We start from the raw sequence: 15,394 nt of genomic DNA, 5'->3' as shown, positions 1-15,394 counted from the left end.
TTTGGTCACTAATACTAGTAATGACCTTAAAAAAGATTTTTAAAATTTTATTCTATAGTTTAGTAACTACTTAGTGATGTTCATTAATTATAGTATTGGTCAATAAATTTTTGATGTTTCTAAAATTCAGTGACCACTTAATATATGGTGACCAAATGATATTGTTAGTGGCCAGAATTCAAGTCAAAAATATTGGTAACTAATAAGGACTTTTGTTTTAGGGATAATTCTTATAACAAGAGAATATAAATCCTGATGGTAATTCTTATAACAAGAGAAAGTGAGTCCTGATGGCTATAAAAGTTTCAAGAAACAATCTTTTTGATAGTCGATAAAATATCAGATAACATCATTATTAAGAAAATAACAAGACCTAAGATTATTAACAAATTAAGAAAAACAAACAGCTTGTAGGTAGGGGGTCATATTTATACATTGGCATGTGGTGCGAGTAGTGGCTCACATCTGCAAGATAAAAACATAAAAATTTAGATTCAAGATGCTACAAAAAGAGAAAACAAATAAATAAGATATAATGCAATGTTAGTGTTCGTCAATAATCAAACAAAAAATGACCTAGTCATATAGACACTTGAGTGACTAGCCCAATATGAATGTTACCCAAACACAATAACATTGGGAATTAATTATATAAATAAAAAATCATAGTAAATACAATCTTACTAGATTATGAAGTAAATTAACCTTTTGATAATGATTTTAATTCCTTTCAACTAGCATGAACAACAAAAGAACTAGCTAGATTTGAAACTAGCAAAGATTTTTAAAACACCTTTGACTGAAACAGTTTCTTGTTGCAGCTAATTAAGGAAGAAATGCAATTAATTCATAGATATATAAATACAAATTAATTCATCCTAATATACATCAACTTCTCGTGATCACACATGTACTATATTTGTTTATGCATGACTACGAATATTTAACATAGTTTCTTGTAGGACTTACATGTCACTGCTACTGAAAATGATAGATGAAGCAGGTTTCTCGGGTGAGATGCTGAACAATTGTCGAACTATGTATACACATAGGGTAATACTGTGAAAAGGTTCAAATTAAACATTAGCCATATATATATATATATATATATATATATATATATATATATATATATATATATATATATATATATATATATATATATATATATATATACATAGGGTAATACTGTGAAAAGGTTCAAATTAAACATTAGCCATATATATATATATATATATATATATATATATATATATATATATATATATATATATATATATATATATATATATATATATATATATATATATATATATATATATATTAATTTACCGCACTCCATGCAATTGAATTTAACATTTATGATTATATCAAAACGTGTAAAATCAAAAATAAGATCATTGATTGCAACAACTTTAGGCCAAATATATAATCTATTATTATTTTCATTCGCAAAACAATATGCAATTATTGTAGCATTCATAAAGAACTGCATACTTTGCATGCCCTTAAGATGCATAATATGTGATGCACTAAGCATGAGACAAAGCGAGGATAATTAATTTATCATATATCGCCTAATTAGCCTTCATTAGCAAAGTGTTTAAAAACGTTAAAAGAAGAAAATAAATTATTTATCCACCACTTTTCTTGGAAAGATGTGAATGGTAATGTAATCACAGAAACGATATGGTTTACAACAGGGGCGAAAAATAAGAACTACAACTAGGAGGCCGCGAAAAAAAATCAAAACAACCATATAATTAAACATGTGCAATGAAAATAACGACATACAAGATCTAAACTGCACAATTAATATGAAATAATAACGCTCATCAAGATAGAATTCGTTGCTGCTTATAATTTTTGAAATCCTACTGGATTATCTTTAATAAGATATCTATGCCTTTTTTTTAATCTATGTATGTATAAAAAAATATACACTTAGACTAATTTAATACTGATTATAATATTCACTTTTAGCGACCAAAAAAAATAGTACTTACAGTTTTCTGTTAAGTATTAATGAATCAAAAAGGGTGAACAAAAACATCTGTATGTAAATCATGATACTACTATACAAGTCATTTAATAGTGCGAGTGGTTTTCATTTTTCGAACCGGTCCTTTCTAAAAGCCGTCTTATCAAACATCCACATCGTCAAAAAGTAAGAGAACTGCGCCATAAAAAAGCTTTACTAGTGCAGTTTACCAAAATTTCATAATTAAAGCATTTTTTGATGTGGTTTCCCAAAACCAAGCCAAAAAATAATGTGGAAACCGCACCAAAAAACAATTAAAACCGCCTCAAAAAATAATTCGCACTAAAAAGCATTGAAACGGACCAAAAAACAATTCACACTAAAAAACATTAAACCACACCATTAATTTTTTGTTTAAAAATTTCATTCGAATTTTTCATTCTTTACGAGATCCCTCCAAATTTGGTTGAAAATTTTCATGTTCAAGTAAGCTACAAGTTGGTTGATCTTCGAAATTTTCATTTCCCTCCCATATTTTCGTTTTCCTCCTATATTTTCATTTCCCTCTAAAAGTATGTGTGCCATGAAATTGGTTGATCGGAAATATGTAGGAGATGGTGGTCCTTCGATGGTTCTTAGTAAAGGCACGATATTTGTGGCCGGTGTTCACAGTGGGTAGTGGTGGAGATGGCAGGTATGCAGACAAACTAACTTTTATTCTTCTTCCTTTTTTTCTTTTGTTGATTTACGTTTGGTTAGTTTAAGGTGAAATAAGGGTGATGGATCAGAAATATGTAGGAGATGGTGGTACTCTATTGACGGTATTCTCGGTGGTTCTCGGTGGAGATGGCAAGTGGTATAAGGGCGGTATGAGGTGGCGAGATGTATAACTAGAAGAGAAGCAGACTCATGAAGATTTAGGAGTTGTTTTCAAGAAGTAAAGACGGTAAGGACTGTAAAAGACGATGGTAACTGGGGATGTTGGGTGTTCTTCGTGGCTGTAATGGTGGCTTTCGGCAAAGGTATGGCAGATAGCGATGGTGTCAACTGGTGGTGGTTTATACTCGGTTGTAAAGGAGGTCAATGTAGAGATATTCGACGGTGATTAATAGCTATAAAAATGGTGTGGCTTGGTGATTCTTGTGTTCTTGGCAACAAACAGATGGTAGAGATGATGGTGGTTTAAGGGTCGTTTCCGGTGGAATGGTTTTTTTTTTGGCGATGTTTGCATTTTTTTGGGGCGGGTTTCATCATTTTATGGTGTGGTTTGTATTTTTCCTCTATTATTTTTTTTGTGCGGTTTTGACATTTTTTTGAGGCGGTTTTATAACCGCACTATTAAATGAGAGTATTTTTTTATGCGATATTTGTTAGTACAGTTCAATAACTGCATCAAATAATTATTTTAATCGCATCAACAAATCATTTATGTACTAGTGTGAGACTTTCTTTTCGCATTTTACGAACATTTTGGTAATTTATAGGTATATAATTCGGGTTATTTATGATCAGATTATTTACTTCTAGTGAAGCGCCAATGGAAATAGTATTGGTTTTTATAAATATTGATTATGTATAGGTTTATCAAATAATATGTCGTTCAACTTAAGAATGAAGAAGTTATTTATACAATAATATAATATATGTTAAGAAATATATTAAGAACCCTTATGAAAACAAAAATATATATGCGAAGTAAGTATTATGTCACATTTACGAGATATTACTTCATAGCAGGTGGACTATATATAACATAGGGAGAGAATAACTTATATAATAAAAGACCAAAATGGTTTTTGGCCTAACGTATATACGAAATGGACGGATAAATTTCCTTTGCCGGGCAGATGATGAGGGTTTATGTCTCACTGTACGAAATGTGTAAATTTAGAAGTAATGTGTACGTGTGTAAGGTAATGTGTATGTGTGTAAATTTAAAAGAACTTGTATAATAAAAGGAGAAATAAGATGTATATAGGTTCCTATTTATCAATGCAAGTGAGAAATAAGAAATTGTGTTGGATCGAATAAATACTCACCTCCCAAAAAATAAAAGTGAAATTATCCATAAGGAAGCTCTTATCCAACTTGATTCTTTGTATGCTATCCACACCTGAAAATCTACACTCCATTATTCTTGTTATAGAGAAAAAGTAGTAAAAGGAGTAACTAGTTCTTATATTCTGAAATCTAGGTTCATTTTAAATGCATCAAAATCCGTAAAAGGAAAATTCTGAAATATATATGGATTATAAAATTTAATCGCATCAGAATGAAAGTCACTGGTTTATCTGACCTAAACCCATTGTTGGACGATCATAAAATATAAATATACTGGTTTCATCTTAAGTTTTGCAAAGTGAAAAAATAAAAATTAAAAATACAAGACATATGTGTAACCAACTTAATCATTGACAACATTTGACATAAGAAATATGAATAATGTGAATAAGGTTGGTTCAGGAATATGACAAGCAGAACATAAGGAATTAATAATTATTAATTAAAGAAGCCTTGATTGCCAACAATTTAATAGCTTAAATGTGTATGTCAAGATTACAATTATCAGTCGATGAAAAATAGAGTGAAAAACTTAGAAATCGAATCAAAGAAATATTGAACGAATAATTTCAAAGACCATATAATGGAAAATTCAAAGTTGTCTTAAAGCATAAACATTTGATATCAAAGTCAAGTATATCATGAAGGTAGACATACCGCGAACATCACAGCATGGATATAGAGGTCTATCATGTTTGCTAAGAAGCACCTGTTTGCATTTATTAATTATTAAAGTGACTTTATATTGTATGTGAAGGAAAAAGTAAATAAAGATTGAAATAGAAGGATGTTTACGTACTTTGTAAATGCATCAGCATAGGAGCCCGATATATCTTTAATAAGCGTGTAAATTAAAGCTCCCATCGTCAAAAATGCTAGTGCAGAAAAGATTGCTCTTACAGTTACAACAGGGATCCTCGAGGTGTGTTCCCTAAGCAAAATATTAAATTATATTGAAAATACACGTAATTACTATCTTAACAATTTGTTTGATATGATTCATGCAATCAGTTATAAAAATCAAAGAGAAAACGAGTCAAACCCAATATGTATAGCGTTAACGTAAGAAAGCAAGTAAGAGATGATTTACATTGTTAAATTGAAAAGAGAACATAGAGAAAGAAATAATTAGAGGACGTTAGAATATACATTTTGATGGTCATGGAATATCCTTTATTCTTACCTTGTATGATGTCTCGCCAACACAAAGTATAATGGATTTGTCGAAGATTCTTCACGTGATAACTTGAAGAACTGAACAAGGATGTATCCGATGCTAAGAAGGCTGTAGAAGGTAAAAAAATATGACTATGACACTAACTCTAACAATTACGTCTATAATATGTAACAGTTCTATCATGTATGCTTGAAAAGAGAAACAAAATATTTTCATGCTTATTAGGGTTATTGGCTCACATATCAAGGCTAGTTGCAGATTTATAGTGCACATAAGAAAAAATATTCTTAATTAATGCTTGCAAAGTTTCAAATCGAAGCTTCCACTAATTACATCTAGAAGATAGTGCATGAAATAAGAAAAAAATGATTCAAAATTTCATTGCAAAGGGATCAAGAAAAGCATAAAATTCTATATTTTAATAGCTTTGTCAACATGTCTATTAGATTCTCGTTAGTATCCATCTTTTTAATAGAAAACTTTCTTCCAAAACATCCTTTATAAATTGAACCACACATCAATATGCTTTGTCTTATCATTGACCGGATTCTTTTCAGGACATATAGCACTCTTACTATCAAAAATCAAGATATGATTGTAGTTAACTTGGTTATGTGCCCCACCGCCCCTTATAAATAATACAAAACCACACATCATACATACTTATAAAGCTAGCATTTTTTCTTGAATCTCATGCATTTGAAATCCCCATTCTTTTTTCCTTTCACTACATTCATTTGACTCCCATGACTTTTCAATTTCTTTATAATAATAATTATAATTTGGTAATTAGGTTAAATAAATATCAAATCTAAAGTGTATTCATATATAAACTAAATTTCAATATTAAAATAATATCTTTAATTCTACTTATAAAATTATGTTTTATAACTTTTAACATATTATACTTAATTTATTACTTTTAATATATTGTTGGATGTAAACCATTATCATTTTAAAGGTATAATTTTTGAACAATTTGTATAAAATACTTAAATCATTAATTAAAATATAACATTATATGATCAACTTAAATATAAATTTTATTTAACTTAAACAACCCAAACCTAAAATGTAATCATAAATAGAATAATTTCAATTTTAAAATAATATTTTTACTTCTATTTATAAAGTTATGTTTTTAAATTTTAACATATTATAATTAATTTATTATATTTAAAATGTCGTTGCATGTAAACCATTATCAGTTTAAAGCTATAATTTTTGAATAGTTTGGACAAAATACTTACATTGTTAATTTAAATATAATATTACAGTGTCAACTTAAAGATAAATTTCAGTTCTACTAAAAAAACCAAATAATATTTTGTAAATAGTTAAAAGTGATAAATTATAGTGATAAATGCAAAAACTAAATTGTAATATCAGTTTAACTAAAATATTTCTTAAATATATTTATATAATCGTTAAAATTTTTCAAATAAGTAGCTTAAAATAACTTATAATAAAAATAGTTAAAAATAACTCTATATAAATGATTATATTGTTACCTTTAAAATCAAAAAATAATATTTGATGTTTTAAATAATTATAATGATATAAATTAAAATACTAAGCAAATAAATTTTATAAAATTAGTTAAAAATAACAACTATAAATAATATTAAACCATATATAATATTTAATTTTATTGATGTGTAACTCGCGAGTAGAAATCATTCAAACGATTGAGATCATGACGTTATAATAGATTTATATATTATCATATAATTCAAAATAATCAATATATTATATCAAATTAATATACAAATTATTATATCAAATTTAACAATAACGTTAGTTTATATTTTAAAAAATATATATTCGTAAAGACTTCAACTATATAGGTGTTTCTGCGCAATACAATGTCAACTCAAATATAAATTTCAGTTTCATTTAAAAAACTAAAGAATATTTTGTAAATAATTAAAAGTGATAAATTGTACTGATAAAAGCAAAAACTAAATTGTAATTTCAATTTAAATAAAATATTTCTTAAATATATTTTTATAATCGTTAAAAGTTTCCAAATAGATAGTTTAAAATAAATTACAACAACAATAGTTAAAAACAACTCTATATAAATGATTATATTGTTAGCTTTAAAATAAAAAAACAATGTTTGATATTTTAAATAATTATAATGATAGAAATTAAAACATTAAGCAAATAAATTTTAAAAAAATTAATTAACAATAAAACAACTATAAATAACATTAAATCATATATTATATTTAATTTTATTCATGTGTAACTCGCGGATAGAAGTCATTCAAACGATTGAGATTATAAAGTTATAATAAATGTATATATTATCATATATTTCAAAATAATCAATATATTATATCAATTTAGTATATACAAATTATTATATCAAATTTAACAACAACGTTATTGTTATATTTAAAAAATCACCGCCTATTAGTTTTCGGTGTCCCGCCTTCAATTTTTGGTATCCCGCAAATAAATAAAGTATATAAAAAAAAAGTTAAAAAATGAAAATAAATAAAGTATATAAAAAAAAGAAAATAAAAAATGTTTATATATTTATAACAAAACCGAAAATAAACAAAGTATACAAAAAACGAAAAATAAAGTTAAAAACCTTTGTGGTGTAATTTTTTGCAAACCCGAGGTACCAAAGTTGAGCTTTTTAGAACTGATTTTGTAAAAAAAAATTAACCAAATTTACCATAAAGTTCGTTAAGTGGGTTATAGTTATAATTATACAAGAAAGTTGTGGTCATAGCAATAATAAAAAAAATATTAGAATTTTTTCAATTACGTGTTAAAAATTTAGGACTTTTATAATATTAGTCTAAATTGTAACCATAACTTATTGGGATTAAAATTCAATAAAAGTACCAGAAAATATGGAAATTAGTAAAATGACTCGGTTGTATGCTAGAGAACCAGGTTACATGATCACACAAAAGTGCTCCTGTTTACCAAGAAAGGTCCCAGTTTTTTTTGTAGAAGCCGTGCTATACTAGATTTAATAAGACCTGGTTGTTAAACTGGGTTTTATTACTTTTTTACATATGACTCGGCTATAAGAGACCTAGTTGAAAACCGGGTTCTTTTACACATTTTGTAGTAGTGAACAACAAAGTTGAAATTGACACCTACTTTTTTGAGTAATCTACTATCAAATAAGTCTGGCCAAAGCTTAACATATGGTGGAGTAAGACTCTGACTATACAAGCTCGATTTAATTGATGTTTAAAATGGATAACAATAACATGAGACCTTCGAAGGCAGGTTATTGTTATGTTAGTTCTAATTTCCCTTTCATGATGAGTAATTTAGGCGTACATAAATGATTGAATTTTCAACAACACTATGATAAATTAATAACAATTTATTGGCAAGTGGAGGGAGCGATTTCATTTAGACTACGAGCATCCGCAATATGGAGTTTAATGGAAGTGTTGAATGAGGTGTCATGCCTATTTGTCATTTAATTGATACAAATCCACCATTGTGAAATGCCACATTAGCATTCAATGGATTTGGAGTTCAATGGTCATTGAACTCTTCAATGGGAAAAGGAAAGTCTATAAATCTTTAAATAAATATTTTTTTAATATGTTTAATTGAACTTGGAGAGTTTAATGGATTGTGGGATAAAAATGAATAAAATTATATGGAATAGTGAATGATGATGTGACACTCCTTTGAACTCTATAGAATTCAATGCATTGTGGATGCTCTAAATAAAGCAAAATCACGGGATCTCATTATCTAAAACAACGGGAGTAATTACCAACTTTGGGAATGCATGAAATGTTTATAATTACAGCCTTTTGCTAGCCTTTATTCAATAAATTCTTGAAGTTCAAATCAAAATGATCATGTTCAAAATGACGTACAATCAACCTCCATAAGTTGTCTAAAGGTCCTCTAAACAACGAATTGATCACCCAATTTAGTGCATATCCATTTTTTGATGTGAAATGCAAAAAATGATTCCAAAAAATTGAAACAGAAAATAAACGGAAAGAAGATTACCTTCCGAGAAAATACATCGAAAGAGTGAAAATAATTGTCTTGATCCACCCTGATTCCTTGTAGAAAAACCACGCCTAAAAATAACCAACAAACAACAAAATGGTAGTTTATATATTTGATTAAAACAATTCGTGTAGAAATATATTCTGTTGTAATGCAAATGATAGATATAATATGCACGATGAAAGTAGTGATCTAGTTTTACTCGATGTGCATCAATAATCGAATATTCGAAAAAGTATGAGTTTCTAAATCCAAGTGTCCATATGTTCGATGTATCCTTTTTTAATATATATATATATATATATATATATATATATATATATATATATATATATATATATATATATTAGTTTATAACCTGTGAAAATCACGGTTATAAAATTAACTAAACTTTTATAATAAAAACTCAAAATTATTAATCAATTATTTTAAATAAATTATTAATTAAAAGATATGTTTATTAGTTATGTGAAATTATAATTGTCGATTCAAATAAATATTTAAAATAAATTTTTAATATATTAGACATTTTTTTATTTGTGAATTAATGAAAACAATAATATATAACTTAAAATTTAAAATAGAGAATAAATATATTGACAAATAGCATCACATTAATAAGTAGATTTAATAAATTTAAAATGAAGAAATAATAGACTGACAAGTGGCAACACATTAATTAAAATATCTAATATTGTGATACATGGGAAAAGATCTACTATTTTATTAGTATATGAAGATATGGAATGGTTATTTGGAAAACAAAGAAAAAAAACCTAAAAAAACCCTAAAAATCATAAAAATACATAAAACAAATACTTAGAGATTACATAACTTTTTTTTAAATTTTTTATAAAAAAAAAAAATCACAGGTTTTTTAATAAACTCGCTGAAAAAAAATCATTTTTTTTCAATATTTTTTAAAAAAAATCTCAAAAAAAAATGAACGAATTTATTTAAAAACATACGAATTTTTCATAAAAAAATTTAAAAAAGAAAGTTTTGTGATCTGTAATTATTTTTTTATGCATTTTTATGATTTTTAGAGTTTTTTTGTTTTCCATAGAACCCAAACATACATATATATATATATATATATATATATATATATATATATATATATATATATACATATATATATATATATATATATATATATATATATATATATATATATATATTGGATCTATTGAGATTAAAATAAAATAGAGATCTTCATATTCAATATCAGCCATGTATTTCACATTTGCCGCTCTAACCCTCCGGAGTACCGGCACGACAAGCCTGGTATAATCATAAATGATTATATAGAGCCGTTCGTTCCTTTGTCCTCCGCCACCATCCCCATCACCATAACTGTCACTGCCACCGTCATTACCACCACCTCTAACACCAATCAACCCCACCACAGTCACTTTCGTTACTTATACCACAACCACCTCTTCTATACCACTGTCATAATCATTTATGATTACTCAATCTGTAAACAGACATATATGTATAATTATTTATGATTAGGTTTATACATATAAATATGTATAATACTATATGATTATACTTCTCTACTGTATAATCATTTATGATTAGGCATACGTTGTTGCTGCCAGTACGCTGTAGCATTAGAGCGGCAAATGAGAAATATGTGGCTGAAGTTGAATCTCAAGATCTCTACTTTTCTTTTAATATCAAGTGAACCCTCACCTATATATATATATATATATATATATATATATATATATATATATATATATATATATATATGTGTGTGTGTGTGTGTGTGTGTGAGGGTTCATTTTGAGACCATTCTAATTTTGTGAGACCGTGAGACCAAATCTAAAAATAATTTTAAAATGCAAATTAAATGGAAAAATCCAAAAATTCTTTTTTTAAATATTATTTTCGGAACTTGAATTAACTAAAAAAAATAAAAAAAAATCCCATTTTTTTTTTTGAAGAATACGTGAAATATTCTAAATGGAATATTACACTGACATATTTTAAAAAATAATTTTAAAATGCAAAATAAATGGAAAAATCTAAAAATTCTTTTTTTACATATTATTTTCGGAACTTGAATTAACTAAAAAAAAATAAAAATAAAAAAATAAAAAAAATCCTATTTTTTTTTTTAAAATACGTGAAATATTCTAAATAGAATATTACACTGTACATGTTCTAAAAATAATTTTAAAATGCAAAATAAATGGAAAAATCAAAAAATTCTTTTTTTAAATATTATTTTCGGAACTTGAATTAACTAAAAAAAATTAAAAATAAATAAATAAATGCGTCTCACGGTCTCACAAAATTAGGCTGTCTCACATGAACCTAACCCTATATATATATATATATATATATATATATATATATATATATATATATATATATATATATAGGACAGAGTTATTGTGCGGACTAAAAAATTTGTAAAAATTTGCAAACTCGTAATCAACTCATCAGTTTTAAACACAAAAAGCATCGATCTTCTCCATATGGTGCATCTAAGTGATATCCAGGTTAAAAAAAATATTTGATAATTTTTTTTCAAAATTTGCATGTATGCACAATCAACAGTTGTACGGACTACTGATGAGCACAATCCGCAGCCATATGTATTGCTGATTGTGCTCATCAACAGTCGTACAAAAAATAAAAAATAAAAGAAAATAAAATCATTAAATCTTTTTTTAGCTTATATATGTCTTAAATGCACCTTTTTGAGAAGATCGTTGTTTTTTATGTTGAAAAATGATGAGTTGATTATAAGTTCGAAAGTTCTCACAAATCTTAGGGTTCTCAAAAGAACCTCTGTGTGTGTATATATATATCAAATTGGATGTAGGAAATCATAAACCAACAAAATAAATGTGAAAACAAACATTAAGAGTGGATTAAGAGCATCTCCAACCTACTCCTATTTTCAATTATTCCCCCCCCCCCCCCTCCCCCCATTCCTCTCCAACCCTACTTCATTTATTCCCACATTTTAGGGGAAATGAATAGTATAACACTAAATATGTTGTTATACTATTCATTTCCCCCAAAATGATGATGAACTTTGAGTTGTCGATTTTAGTCACTATTTTTATATATTTATACATTTTTGGTATTTTATCTACTAATTATAATTTAAATGTGATATTTAATGCTTATAATATTGTGTTATATATTAAATTATACTAATTAATTATAAATATAAAGTTTTTTTTTGTTTATCAAAATTCATATTAAAGTTTAAATACATATTGAAAGTTTAAAACACGATAACTATTTTACAAAAGCTTATAATTAAGTGTTATAAATATAATCTTATTTCTTTAATGTTATTGTAATGAAAAAAAATATTGATTATATATTTGTTAAAACCAAATTAATAGAAGGTGTGTGTTTGACAATTTATATAAGTTAGAAGGATTGAATATACTTTTTGGGGGTAAAAAATAGAATTTGTTTGGAGATGAAAAACTATTTTCCCCATTTTTAACTCTATTTTTGGAGAAAAAATGGAAATGGGTTGGAGATTGTCTACAGTACACTTATTAGCTCAGTCGGTGGACTGTTCACATAATTCCAGCAAAATACTATGTTAGAACACTTTTATAGGTCTTTTGTGTGTTTTACAAGCCACTAGGTTGTAAACGAGCCGAGCCCGAGCCTAACCAAGCTCGAGCTCGACTTGTTTAATTTCGAGGAATCTCAGGCTCGAGCTCGATTCGAGTCTTAAAATGAAGCTCGAACTCGGATAATGATCAATTTAGTGTGCTCGCGAGCCTAAATAAGTATATATATATATATATATATATATATATATATATATATATATATATATATATATATATGCTCGTTTAAGCTCTCTTTCAGGCTCGCGGGTCAATTAATTGAAGCTCGGCTCGAGTTCGTTTAATAAACGAGCCTCATATTTAGGCTCGAGCTCGACTCAAGTTCGTTTAATTCGATCTCGAGTCGAGCTATTAACAAGTCGATCTCGAGTAGCTCGGCTCAATTACACACGTACAAGCCACCATATTTGTACGGAAAAATAGGACATTAGTATGGTCATGTTAGGTCTAAATTTTTGATTTTAAGGGTTGTGAGTTTTAATACTTCCTTGGTTTATATATCCATTCTTTTCGAGTTAATTCATAGAACATATAGATGTCGATTTAGAATTCTTATATTTTGGTTAATCTTTTAATCAATTTGACATTTACATGTAATTATATATTGATTTTTGTAACTATTTGAAAAAGGTATTTGGACCCTTTGTAAATTTATTTGACATAAATCAATAATTTTTAAAAATATTTTATGTTTAAATGGTAGAGTTAATACTAAAATTAAAATTAAAAATAAGTTCAACATACTAAAAATCAAATTAATAATGATTAGCTACTTGGAAGTTGAATGGTTGTGTATATTTTAAATCATTATGGTGCAAAAAATTAATAATTTAAGTATATTTTAGGTGGAAAATTGAGGAGTTATTCATAAATTTAAAATTACAAAAGAGTTTAATATATATAAAATAAAATAAAATAAAAAAAAAAAACAAATTGACCATAGTAAATTAGTTGGAAGGTGTTGAATATATCTTCATCCCCTAAAATGCTGAGGGTTCAAGACAAAATGAGTGGTATAGGAATATCATTTAGCACAAAATGAGTGATATCTTCATCCCCTCTAACCAGTGATGTAGGTTCCAAAATGGATATGAAGTAAAAAATATGTCATGTATTACAATATATCATAGATAGTAGATTGTTTAAGTTTAACATTATATATTAATTAATTAACAAATTATATATGTTATATTAATAGTTAATACGTGGTAGCATTTTAAAGATAATATTTTACATTTAATTTAAATAAATAAATTAAATATTTATGTTAGAAAGTGAAGACTTAACATTAAAATTAGAATAATGATGGAGTTTAATTTATTAACTAAAAGAAAATATTAAAAATTTTAGAAATTTGAAATGAATATGGTTAGAATATTTTGAGATCTATTATAATAGATTTATAATAGATAGATACATAGATATTAACATAATTTAAAACAAAATTTTATTAAAGAATTTGATAAAAATAAAATAGTAATTTCAAATTTTATATGAATAAAAATGAAAATACAAGAACCAAACATAAAAAATTCAAATCCGTCTCAAAACGAATATATTTGGACTAAATTTGAATATTTATGTTGTTTAGTGTAAAAGGAAATTATTTTTCAATGATCAAGTTGGTTATTAGTGTTCTTTGTGTTGCTGCCTTTGATTAATTCTATACCAACTCTTAAGAGCAAAAAGCTAATGACTGAAAAACTCAATACTAATGATAGAACATGCTTACGCCCATAACAACAGTATATACGGAAAACTCCATCAGGATCTTCACCCCCCACCTGCAATAAATTTAACAAAAACATTACTACACGGGAAACTGAATAAGAAGCAAAAACATCAACCGTTACTTCAGTCTTAAATTTCTCTTCGTATATATGATTGAAAATTCATACCAATAAAATAAAAGGTTAATTGAGATAGATAATTATTGAAAACAATGTTATAGAGAAATCCGTTCATAATATTACGCTTGTAATTTACCTGGCGCTGAAGTCAAAACATGAAATATAACCGTCAACAGCAAATAGGTTAGCAAACGCAGCGACCATCACAAACAACAATACGATCATCAACGCCCTCACCGCCACTCCCATGGATGCTGCTGACGCCATTATTGCTCCAATATATGTGTTAGAAGCACGTCAACTTTTAGAGTCCATATGGTTTGGATGATGAATGATTAATCTATATATGTAGCAATTTAATCGGGTATTTGTTTATTTTCGGTGGGTATCATAGTTCATAGTTTATGGCAATTGGCAAGTGCTGACGGATTTTCGTTTATATGTAATTTGGTTGACATTTTATTAATTTAACTCCTATACATTAAAAAAAATATATTGTTGTAGAAGAAAAATATAGTCTTATTTATGGGATTACTTAAAAGATATATATTGTTGTAGAAGAAAACTATACTCTTATTTACATATTTACATTTTGAGTAAATTAAAAACAACATTTAAGTTGTAGATATTTGTGATGCAAATGAAATACTTGGATTTAATATGCCTTCTATAATAAATTCATTCGGTTTTT

General features: G+C 26.6%; 1 protein-coding gene across 1 annotated transcript; it reads right to left on the bottom strand.

Annotated features, from left to right (window-relative positions):
* Positions 1-260: 260 nt before the first annotated feature.
* LOC145070500 (uncharacterized) lies at positions 261-15,006 on the bottom strand. The gene is made up of 9 exons (XM_079017443.1): positions 14,840-15,006; positions 14,586-14,637; positions 9,231-9,304; positions 5,226-5,327; positions 4,842-4,973; positions 4,700-4,751; positions 4,021-4,094; positions 970-1,059; positions 261-465 (listed from the first exon to the last, which is right to left on the bottom strand). The coding sequence occupies exons 1-9, from the start codon at positions 14,968-14,970 to the stop codon at positions 429-431; spliced, it is 744 nt and encodes a 247-aa protein (XP_078873569.1). The 5' UTR covers positions 14,971-15,006; the 3' UTR covers positions 261-428.
* Between the last annotated feature and the right edge of the window lie 388 nt (positions 15,007-15,394).

Source organism: Lactuca serriola, chromosome 1 (assembly GCF_051521515.1).
Source record: "Lactuca serriola cultivar US96UC23 chromosome 1, Lser_US96UC23_V15, whole genome shotgun sequence".
NCBI classification, from domain to species: domain Eukaryota; kingdom Viridiplantae; phylum Streptophyta; class Magnoliopsida; order Asterales; family Asteraceae; genus Lactuca; species Lactuca serriola.
Note: the sequence above shows the minus strand (reverse complement) of the source record. Positions and strands in the feature narration are given on the sequence as shown.